Below are 12,024 nucleotides of genomic sequence, written 5' to 3' on the forward strand. Positions count from 1 at the left end.
GAGTTATGACTAAAGATGAGGACACGAGGGTGGAAAGATACCCCTTTCCCATGACAATCCTAATTAGCGCACAGGATGCGGGGGCTTTCCAAGGAGGCGGAGATGCCTTTGCTCACACAGCTGTTCTCTGACCCTCTGGGACTCACCCGGTCCTCCCCTCCGGTCCCTCCCTTCCACACCTGTCTCTCCAGTCTCCTGGGTCACACTCTCGGGAAAGCCGAGCCAGAATCCCCAAAATAACTGCCCACCTCTGTGAAGAGGCTACTGGAGAGACAGACCTGTCCCAGGTAAATTAAGCCTGGGCACCATGCGTGGGCCACGCAAAGAGATGCAGCCCCCCCTCTGCTCCTCACGTCAAGAACCCGCCACCCTGACCTCCAGCCTGCAGGCTCTCTTCTTGGCTCTGACCTGGAAAGGCTGGCCAGCTGGGATGTGGGATTTGCGGTGGCCACAGTGGCAACTTGATTCTCACAGAAAGATAGGAGTTTAGTGTCCCCCATAGGGGACCTTTACGGGGTGAATCTTGGGGACAGTTTCTTTTTAGGAATCCTTCTCCTCCAAGGACAAAGCGATCAGCTTCCCAGCCAGGCATTCCGGAGCTGTGTCCCTCCCCCCATTCCCTCCATCTTCTCTGGCCTGTTGCTTCAACGCTTGGAGTGCCCAAGCAGAGGCACTCACCAATGCCACAGCAACCCAGGCGTTTCCTGCCCTGGAATCCCCCAAGTCCATCTCTGTTCCCAGAAAGGCCCCTCCCTGCCCGTACTAGACCACAGTGAAAGCCTCCCGGGAATCCCTTCTTCCTCCCCCCCAGGATGCAGCTGTGGGAAGCCATCCCACCGCGGAGGGGTAGAGGCAGCAAGGTGGTTGACCAGGGGAACGTGCGGCAGGCCCAAGGGCGCCTGAGGTACAGTAGGGTCAGTCAGCCAAGGTGATGTGTGAGGAATGAGAGCAGCAAGCCTTTCCTATCAGCTGGGATTGCTTGTGGGCTGGTGAGCCCCGGAATTTCTACAAGAGCCACCAAGCGTTTCAAAGGGGGGCGTGAAAGGGGGTTTTTTAGGAGCCAGGTTGAAGCTCGGTTTGCATAACCAAACCACGGATACTATTTGCATGGACGTTTATTGCAGGGGGTATCTTAAGAGCATCGTGGGGCGTCAAGCGCCCCCTCCACGACCCCCTCTCGGTGACACCAGTGTATGGAGATGCGGACAAAGGTGGGCCCCGGTGGGCTCGCGACGTGGGAGACCTCAGGGCAGGCAGGGGAGGAGGCGCGGGCGGGGCAGGGGCGGCCGGCTCACCGGTGTCCTGGCGAAACTGGTTCATGGACTGCAGGTCGATGATGTAGGGCGCGAGACGGCTGTCCACCTGGCCCAGCACCACGCTGCCCCCGGCGCGGGGGCCGGCGCGAACCACCGCCTCGATGTGGTGGCTCACGGCCGGGCTGTAGGGACGCCAGCGGCCGTGTTCGTTCAGCCATTCCCAGACCACCACGGCCGAGGCCAGGAGCATGGCGAGCCCGGGGCTGCGGCGGCGGCAGCGCTGCGATGCCTGCCTCCCGGGCCCGGCGCGCCCGCCCTCCTCCGCTTCCTCCTGCGCCGCCGCCTCCGGGCCTCGACCGCGCCCCCCGCCCCGCGCCCCGACACCCCGGGCAGCCTCAGCTCCGGCCCATGGGCCGCCCCCCAGCCGCGCATCCACCGGGGCCCGGAGACCAGGGCCGCCGGGCTCCGACCGCGCGCCGCCGCCGCCGCCGCCGCCCGGGTCCGCCGCTGCTGCCGCTGCTCCGTGGGGTCGAGTCGCTTCATGCAAATGTCCGGCTCTCTGCAAACTGGCCCCCGCCTAGCAAAGCCACCCGGCGGGCGCGCAGCCGGAGCCCCGGCGGCCGCGAGCTGGGGCTGACGGCGAGGCGACCATCAAGCCCTCGCACCAGTTGCGCCTCGGGCTCTGCAGACGCCGGGGTGGGATCTCGCCGCGCGATCGCGCTCGGACTGGCACGCCGAGTTCCCTCCTCTCCCTCCCCACCCTTTCACCGCACGTTCAGTTGTCGCCGCCTGGGACAGAGCTCCCCCTCCCTGTGGCTCCGCTCAGCTGCTTCTAGAATGAGTCGCCCCTCCCAAGCCCGGCGCTCGGGCAAACCCGCGCCAGCGGAGGGTTTCTCCGGTCCCTAGACGCGGAAAAGCGACCCCCCAGGACAAAGCCCCGGGACTGCAGCTGTCGCCGGCCGTAACTTTGCAGTCTCCCACCCAGAAATGGAATTTTCTTTTTTCTTGTCTTTCTTTCTCTTTAATGCAGTGTGATCGGTGTCCGGACAGCGAGCTCCGAGACACTTAGTGTCTTGCACACTCACGCTCGCACGCACACGCGCCCACAGCCGCACGCTCTCCTTGGTGTCGTTGTATTACCTCATCTTCGTCCGCATCCTCAGCTGTCCGTCAAGGATGCAGAGCCACGCCCCCTGACGACTAGAGCAGGTGCCCTGGAGCTCACGCGCTCCCTGCTGGCCTAAAGAGACGCGTGCCGGCCACTGGCCACACACCAGTTAGCTCAACTGACTGGGCCTCTCTGCTTACGAGACCCAGTCCAAAGGGATGCAGCAATTTGAGAGGTGATGGATTAACACTGTCTATGGTAGGGAGCAAATGTGGTTTTTCTGGCCTGCTTAGACGTTACCGGAATCAAGAAGACACATGCTAAATTGATTTATTTTGCAGGATTTCTATGACCGAAATAATGAGACACTAAGACAGACACAAGCTAGACTTGGTTGTTTTGGTCATCAATAGTCAACGTGGAAAATAATCTAAAATGGGTGCGTTCTGACTAAAAAGGTAGATTGACATCGGGCTTACATATTAATCTTGCCAGAAAACACAAACTTTGTTTTGCTAAAGTTGCAGCTACGTAAAACAATGAATTCATACGCTCAAGAGCCAGGATAGGATATAGAAAAATAAAAGTAGACTATGTGTTAGGAACCGGGATTATGAAACTTTCTGAAATAATCGTTTTCTTTCGTAATATATGATCTCTTTTGCTTTGGAAGATTTGCTTTCCCTCCCTGTTTCTTGCTCTCTCTTGAATTATACCTGTCCTTTCTCCCATCACTAGTTCTTTCCAAATCTTTTTCACCCCCTACCTTTATTTACCTCCCTCCTCACTGAGTTCTAAGTACAAAATAAAAGGAAAAATATCAAACATGCTCATCTTCGGGCCTCCAAAAGCACCAGGCTTGAGGCTACCTCTGAGCTCTGTTCTTGCTGGTCCCCTTTCCCAGAAATCTCCCCAGGGTGACCTCCAGAATCTCCAGTAAACCTCTTCCCTAAGGCCAGTCTCCCAATCCAACTCAATCAACACCATTCATTAAAACATGGAATTTTAGGGTTTGAAGGACAAAAGGAAAAGGAGTTAAGCCTACCTCAGTTAATCCTAACAAGAGTCACTATTATTCCCATGTTATAAATGACAAGGCTTAGGGAATTTGAGCAGTTTGCCCCAGTTACATGTTTAGCAGAGGGGAAACTGGTATCCAAAAATTAGTTGGGCAAAAAAACCAAACCAAACCAAACAAACAAGCAAACAAAAAACTCACCTTGTTCCATAACGCAAGTTACACCTTGTTCCATAACGCAAGTTATATGATGAGGAGATGGTGTGATAAGAGGCAAGATATATGGCAATGTAAAAGTGCCTCAGTGTGATAAGAGGCAAGATATATGGCAATGTAAAAGTGCCTCAGTGTGAAAGAAAGGAAGGGAGAAAACGAGGATAGAGTGTTCTGAGAGGACACAAGTAGAATTGAAGAAAAGGTCATGTAGGGCTTCCCTGGTGGGGCAGTGGTCGAGAGTCCGCCTGCCGATGCAGGGGACACGGGATCGTGCCTCAGTCCGGGAAGATCCCACATGCCGCAGAACGGCTAGGCCCGTGAGCCATGGCGGCTGAGCCTGCGCGTCCGGAGCCTGTGTTCCGCAACAGGAGAGGCCACAACACTGAGAGGCCCGTGTACCGCAAAAAAAAAAAAAAAAAAAAAGTCTTGTAAATTTGTATTGAGCTATTTTTACTTCCAATCATGAGACCAAGTGTATGAAGACCGTGGAAACTCTCTTGTGGTCTGGGAGGTACAGATCCAGAAACTATAAACTATCAGTAACGACTGAAGGGGAGGCTGGAAGTACCAGGCAGAAAACAGCATCTGACCAGCTAAACCAGAAATTCCCAAGTAGAAAAAGCCTAAACCTGCTAAAAGGGGTATGTTCTATGGGTGCTCAAAAGTAATGTGTATTCTATTGTTGAGTGAAGTGTTCTATAAATTTTCATGAAATGCTATTGGTTGATGACTTTGTTTCGTTCTTCTTTAGCGAGGCTGTTTGTATAGTTGTTCTATAAATTATTATTATTATTATTTTTTGCGGCACGCGGGCCTCTCACTATTGTGGCCTCTCCCGTTGCGGAGCACAGGCTCCGGATGCGCAGGCTCAGCGGCCACGGCTCACAGGCCCAGCCGCTTCGCGGCATGTGGGATCCTCCCGGACCAGGGCACGAACCCGCGTTCCCTGCATTGGCAGGCGGACTCTCAACCACTGCGCCACCAGGGAAGCCCTCTATAAATTTTTGAAAGAGGTGTATTGGAGTCTCTAACTACAACTGTGGATTTGTCTACTTCTTTTAGTTCTATCAGGGTGTGCTTCACCTTTTTTTTGCCACTTTGTTGTTTGTGCTTTGCACATTTTAGATTGCTACATTGTCTTGGTAGATTGATCCTTTTATCATTATATAGTATCCTTCTCTGTGGTAATTTTCTTTGATCTGAAGTCAACTTTACCTAGTATTAAGATAGACACATGTTTTTCTTTTATCCATGTCTTTGTGATGTATATTTTTTCCATCCTTCACCTTCAATCTGCCTATGATGTTCAATTTGAACTGAGTTTTTTTGTAGACAGTTTATACCTGGGTCATGTTTTAATCTACTCTGTCAATCTCTGCCCTTTAATTGGTGTACTTAAACCATTCGCATTTAATGTAACTATTGATAAGTTAGGGCTTAAGTCTGCCCGTTTATTTTTTGTCTTCTGCTTGCTCTGTCTGTTTTCTTTCTCCTGCAGGTAACTTGCACGTTTTGAAGATTCCATTTTGACTTATGTATAGTGTTTTTCAATGTTTCTTTTTGAATAGCTTGTTTAGATGTTGCTCTAGGCATTACACTATATATTTACAACATCACAATCTACTAATGTAGTCATTTTGGCAGTTCAAGTGAAGTACAGAAATCTTACTTCCCTTTAACTCTTTTTACCCTCCCCCATTTATAATTGCTCTATGTACATTTAGGACCACATCAGTGTTACGTTCTGTTGACTGATTATTTTTTCCCAGTTAGTTGGCTCTCTTCTTTTTCCTGCAGTGTTATATAGTGCCTCCTCACCGTGATGTGAATCGTCCTCTGAAGTTAAGGCAAATCAGGTGGGAGAGTCCTGATCTGATTGCTGTTTCCAGATATGTAGTCAACTGAGTCACTGAGATGAGAAACAAATTTGGGTTACTTTAACTGTAGTGCTTATCAGTTTCCCAAGGCAAAGAGCATGGTAGAATATATTTTCCAGAAATGCCCTCAACAATATTTCTGGTCCCATATGCTCTTCCAGAACATTGTCACTCCTTTATGAAGAGGTTCCATCTGTGGGATCCTTAGCTGCGTTGTCTAATAGGGCACCACAATAGAAATGACATTATCTGACATTCATGGGTAGGTTATAAAAGACAATAAAGTATAAAAGCCAATATGGGATTTCAACTTCTGGGAAGAAGAAGAAGTAGACATACTTTTCCCTATGCCTCTAGCTAAGTACAACTAAAAATCCTGGCAAACCATGTGAAGACTCTGAAAGTTGGAGGAAAGACAGATCATTTAGGGACCTTGGGACCCAAGGAAAAAAATGGTGGTGTTTCCCTAGTTTTCCTTTTGCCTCATATACCCAAGACTTGGATTGGAAGAAGCCAGCAACTTGGAAATGCCATGGGCATGGACCCAAAACAAAGCAAAACGAACAAACACAACACGGAAAGCCTACTCTCTCTAATCAAAAAAACAAAGAAAGGGGCAGCATAGCAAAGCTGAAAACTTTTAGATAGTAACCACTCTACTCTAGCCAAACAGCACAGAAAAACTGTGGTCCCATCCCCACCAGTGACCACAAAGGCTGAGTGGGGAACCTATGTCCTTGCCAGGCTGTCATGAGACACCCCAACGCCACCAGCTCCTTGCTGATTTTCTCCTTCTGTTTTGACAGCTGAGTGACACATACATGTTTTCACTTTCATCACTTTTAAGCTTGCCTTTACTTTTTCTGCGTTTCATGTAGTTTGTATCCAAAGCAGTGGTTATTTTCTCCTTTTAAGGAGTTGTCTGCCCTTTGGGATTTTCCTCAGATGAATATAATCCTTGAATGTGAATGCCAGTCATCTTTCTTGAACTTTTCCTGAAGCCTCTCTGACCAGAAACAGAAAGATTTCTTTGAGAGTACCTGACTTACCTTAATTGTCTTCGGAGTCCTGAAAGTAAATACTTCACGGATCTAAATTCCTAAAGCAACGGAAACTTTTGCTTCTATTTTGGTACATGATGTACAGTTTTTTCTGTGGAACGTTCAGAATAAATCTCAAAACCTGGTGAACAAAATCTGATCAGAGTTGGACGTGGGACCTAAACTACAGACTAAGTATCCCATCACAACCTCTGTTGCAGGTAGGGTTCTCTAGAAAGCCAACTCTGAGACAGAGCTTAGTGAGCAGAATGTTTATAAAGGAGCATCCTTTGGCTTAACACCTAGGAAGGAAGGAAGGAAGAAGGAAGGGAAGAGGGGGCAAGGATTGGGCAAAGGGAGCTGCGCTGGAATGCAGGTTCTGTGGGCAATAAAGCATTAATTGTACCCAAAGAAAAATTTGGCCCTTTGCCCTTGGCTCCTGGGAGGTAACCTCTAAGCCTTTGGAATGTCCTGATTGATAAGAGTGTCTTTGTTTACCTGGCGGGCTTGGGCCATGACAGGTAGTTTATACTAACACACATGATATATGGTAGAGGACTTAGGGCACACAATATCAACTTGACATTTGGAGGGGCTGGCGACTAAGGTCAGCCTCATGGGTGGTCAACCACGTCTACATGACAAGCCCCTAATAAAAACTCTGGACTCAAAAGTTTGGGGAACTTCCCTGGTTAGCACTACTCATGCATATTGTCACAAGCCATTGCTGGAGAAATAAACACAAGCCACACAAATCCTCTGGGAAGGGACTGACAATGGACAGCTCCACACCTGTTCTCTCCCTATCGTCTGTCCCTTTGATGATTTTTAAAAATTAATACACTTTATTTTAGGGGCAGTTTTAGGTTTATAAAAATGCTTAGTGGAAAATACATAGAGTTCCCACGTATCCCATCAGTGCCCTACCCCTTCAGTTTCCCCTAATATTAACATCTTGGGTTAGTGTGGTACATTTGCTATAATTGCAGAGCAAATATTGATACATTATTATTAATTAAAGGCCACGTTTTCCATTAGGGTTCACTCTTGGTGTTGTAAATTCTGAGTTTTTATGTAGAACCCATAGAACATAGGTAGTTGTAGCTCATCACTTTTAAGTTGCAGTTTTCTAATGACATGTGACATTGAGCATCTTTTCACCTGCTTATTTGCCATCTATCTTTGGTGAGATGTCTGTTAAGATTTTTGCCCATCTTTTTAATAGGGTTATTTGCTTTCTCGTTGTTGTGTTTTAAAAGTGTTTGTGTATTTTAGATAACAGTCTTCTCTCAGATGTGTCTTTCACAAATATTTTATCTTAATCTGTGGCTTGTCTATTCATTCTTTCTCTTTCTCTCTGTCTCTCTTTCTCTCTTTAAAGTAACAGGAGTTTGCCCCAGCTAGCCTGCTGCAGGTGCCACAGGGCCCAAGAGTGACAGGAAGTACCTCGTGTCCCAGTGCTCAGGCTTACATGGACTTTCTCCAACCTTGCCAGCACTTACCTTTGCACTGCATGGTGGTGGGGGTGAGGTGTCTTTCACAGAGCAGAACTTTTCAATTTTAACCAAGTCCAGCATAACATTTTTTTCTTTCCTTGGTTATGCTTTCGTGCCAAAACAAAGTTCACCTAGATTTTCCTTTGTTATCTTCTAGGACTGTTATAGTTACGCATTTTACATTTAGGTCTATGATTCATTTTGAGTCTACTTTTGTGAAAGGTGTATAGTATATATCTAGATTCTTTTTTTTTGTTTGTTTGATTTTTTGGCATGGAGATGTCTAGTTGTTCTAGCACCTTTCGTGGAACAAACCATTTTGCTCCATTGTATTCCTTTTGTTCCTTCATGAAAGATCAGTTGACTATATTTTGGTGTGTCTATTTCTGGGCTATGTTCCACTGATTTTCTTCTTTATTCATTGACCAACACAACCCTATCTTGATTAGTGCAGCTTTATAATAATAAGTAGTAAAGTCAAGTAGTCATAGTCTTCCAACTTTGTTCTTCTCCTTTAATATTGTGTTGGCTATTCTGGGTCTTTTGCCTCTCCTTATAAACTTTAGTATCAGGTTGTCGATATTCACAAGATAACTTGCTGGGATGGTGATTGGGATTACACTGATGACAGATCAAGTGGGGAAGAACTGACAATGTGACAACACTGAGTCGTCTTATACATGTACATGGAATATACCTCCAGTTATTTAGATTTTCTTTGGAGTTTCGTAGTTTTCATCGTATAGATCTTGTACATATTTTGTTAGATTTATGCCTGAATAGTTCTCTTTGCGGGGAATGGTAAAGTAAATGGTATTATGTTTTAAACTCCAAATTCCAATTCCTCATTGCTGGTTCATACAGAAGCAATTGATTTTTGTAGATTAATCATGTATCATGCAACCTTGCTGTAATTGCTTATTAGTTCCAGGAGTTTTTTGTCGATTCTTTGGGATTTTCTGCAAAGTACTTAGACAACTATATCATCTGTGATCAAAGATTAGTTTTATTTTTTCCTTCCCAAATAGTGTAACTTTTACTTCCTTTTCTTGTTTTATTGCATTAGCTAGGACTTTCAGTATGATATTGAATAGGTGTGGTGAAAGCCAACAACCTTGCCTTCTTTCTGATCTTAGCAAGAAAGCATCTAGTTTCTCATCATGAAGTATGACATTGGCTGTAAGATTTTTGTAGGTGTTCTTTATCAACTTGAGAAAGTTTCTCTCTATTTCTAGTTTGTTGATAGTTTTTATAAATGGGTATTAGATTTGGTCAAAAAATTTTTTATTGGAGTATAATTGCTTTACAATGTTGTGTTAGTTTCTCCTATACAATGAAGTGAATCAGCTATATGTATACTTATCCCCTCCCTCTTGGACCTCGCCCCCCCAACATCCCACCCATCTAGGTAATCACAGGGCACTGAGCTGAGCTCCCTGTGCTGTACAGCAGGTTCCCACTAGCCATCTATTTTACACATGCAGTGTATTTATGTCAAACCTAATCTCTCATTTCATCCCACCCTTCCCTTCCCCCACTATGTCCACATGTCCATTCTCTACCTCTACATCTCTATTCCTGCCCAGTAAATAGGTTCACCTGTACCATTTTTTTAGATTCCACATATATGCGTTAATATACGATATTTGTTTTTCTCTTTCTGACTTACTGCACTCTTATGACAGTCTCTAGGTCCAACTATGTCTCTACAAGTGACCCAATTTCATTCATTTTTATGGCTGAGTAATACTCCATTGTATATATATATACCACATCTTCTTTATCCATTCATCTGTTGTTGGACACTTAGGTTGTTTCCATGTCCTGGCTATTGTAAATAGTGCTGCAATGAACATTGGGTACATGTGTCCTTTTGAATTATGGTTTTCTCAGGGTGTATGCCCAGTATGGGATTTGGGGGTCATATGGTAGTTCTATTTTTAGTTTTTTAAGGAACCTCCATACTGTTCTCCATCATGGCAGTATCAATTTACATTCCCACCAACAGTGCAAATGGGTTCCCTTTTCTCCACACCCTCTCTAGCATTTATTGTTTGTAGATTTTTTGATGATGGCCATTTTGACTTGTGTGAGGTGATACCTCATTGTAGTTTTGATTTGCATTTCTCTAATGGTTAGTGATGTTGAGCATCCTTTCACGTGTTTGTTGACAATCTGTATGTCTTCTTTGGAGAAATGTCTATTTAGGTCTTCTGCCCATGTTTGGATTGGGTTGTTTGTTTTTTGATATTGAGCTGCATGAGCTTCTTGTATATTTTGGAGATTAATCCTTTGTCAGTTGCTTCATTTGCAAATATTTTCTCCCATTCTGAGGGTTGTCTTTTGGTCTTGTTTATGGTTTCCTTTGCTGTGCAACAGCTTTGAAGTTTCATTAGGTCCCATTTGTTTATTTTTGTTTTTGTTTTCATTATTCTAGGCGGTGGGTCAAAAAAGATCTTGCTTTGGTTTATGTCAAAGAGTGTTTTTCCTATGTTTTGCTCTAAGAGTTTTATAGTGTCCAGGTCTTTAATCCATTTTGAGTTTATTTTTGTGTATGGTGTTAAGGACTGTTCTAATTTCATTCTTTTACATGTAGCTGTCCAGTTTTCTCAGCACCACTTAGTGAAGAGGCTGTCTTTTCTCCATTGTATGTTCTTGCCTCCTTTGTCATAAATTAAGTGACCATATGTGCGTGGGTTTATCTCTGGGCTTTCTATCCTGTTCCATTGATCTATATGTCTGTTTTTGTGCCTGTACCATACTGTCCTGATTACTGTAGCTTTGTAGTATAGTCTGAAGTCAGGGAGCCTGATTCCTCCAGCTCCGTTTTTCTTTCTCAAGATTGCTTTGGCTATTCAGGGTCTTTTGTGTTTCCATACAAACTGTGAAATATTTTGTTCTATTTCTGTGAAGAATGCCATAGCTAGTTTGATAGGGATTGCATTGAATCTGTACATTGCTTTGGGTAGCATAGTCATTTTCACAATATTGATTCTTCCAATCCAAGAACATGGTATATTCCTCCATCTGTTTACGTCATCTTTGTTTTTGTTTTTTATGTCATCTTTGATTTCTTTCATCAGTGTTTTATAGTTTTCTGAGTACTAGTCTTTTGCCTCCTTAGGTAGGTTAATTCCTAGGTATTTTATTCTTTTTCTTCCAATGGTAAATGGAATTGTTTCCTTAATTTCTCTTTCTGATATTTTGTTGTTAGTATATAGGAATGCCAGAGATTTCTGTGCACTAATTTTGTATCCTGCAAACTTACCAAATTCATTGATTGGTTCTAGTAGTTTTTTGGTGACATCTTTAGGATTTTCTGTGTATAGTGTCATGTCTTATTGAATGTTTTAATGTATCTGCTGATATGATCATATGGCTTTTCTTCTTTAGCCAGTTCATGTGATGAATCACATCAATAAGTTTTTGAATGTTGAATCAACCTTGTATGCCTAGAATAAATCTTACTCCTTTGCTGATTTTTATCTGTATCCTTTCATTGTAATAAACCATACCATGAGTATAATGGTTTTCTGAGCTCTACTAATCTTTTAGCAAATTATTGAACCTGAGTTGGTGTTTGGGAACTTTGGAATTTGTACCCTGTAAGACTCTTGCCCAACGGGAAGCTCAGGAGCTAAAAATGATCAATCAGAGATGCCTCACATTTGCCCTTTATCAAATAACTTAACATATTCATAGGTTCCAAGAATAAGAACATGGATGTCTTTGCAGGAATGCTCCCCACATTGCCCATGCAACTCCCTTGTGATTTTTTTCTCACTCATGCTCAGTTCTGGGTGTACCACTTCCAAATTACAAGAGGATATTTTTGGTCACACCTGAATTATGACTTGGCAAATCTGATAGAACTCACCACACAATGGGCAGTTCTGGATGAATTGTCACATGACGTCTCACGGTCAGGTGCTCCATCTTTACCTGGGTTCACTAGCATACCAAAAGTTGTTATTCCAAAGACATATAATTCTCCACTGCAAATGGCATGGCCT

General features: G+C 44.6%; 1 protein-coding gene across 1 annotated transcript in view; it reads right to left on the bottom strand.

Annotated features, from left to right (window-relative positions):
• The window catches only part of DTX4 (deltex E3 ubiquitin ligase 4), a 33,956-nt gene extending 32,450 nt beyond the window's left edge, over positions 1 to 1,506 (bottom strand). Inside the window, exon 1 of the mRNA XM_022591903.3 lies at positions 1,296 to 1,506. Within this exon, the coding sequence (XP_022447611.1) occupies positions 1,296 to 1,506 (211 nt within the window). The remainder of the gene's footprint in view (positions 1 to 1,295) is intronic.
• Positions 1,507 to 12,024: the final 10,518 nt, after the last annotated feature.

Source organism: Delphinapterus leucas, chromosome 7 (genome assembly GCF_059928025.1).
Source record: "Delphinapterus leucas isolate spDelLeu-1000000601 "Yukka" chromosome 7, BTC_Dleu_Yukka2, whole genome shotgun sequence".
Taxonomy (NCBI): Eukaryota; Metazoa; Chordata; class Mammalia; order Artiodactyla; family Monodontidae; genus Delphinapterus; species Delphinapterus leucas.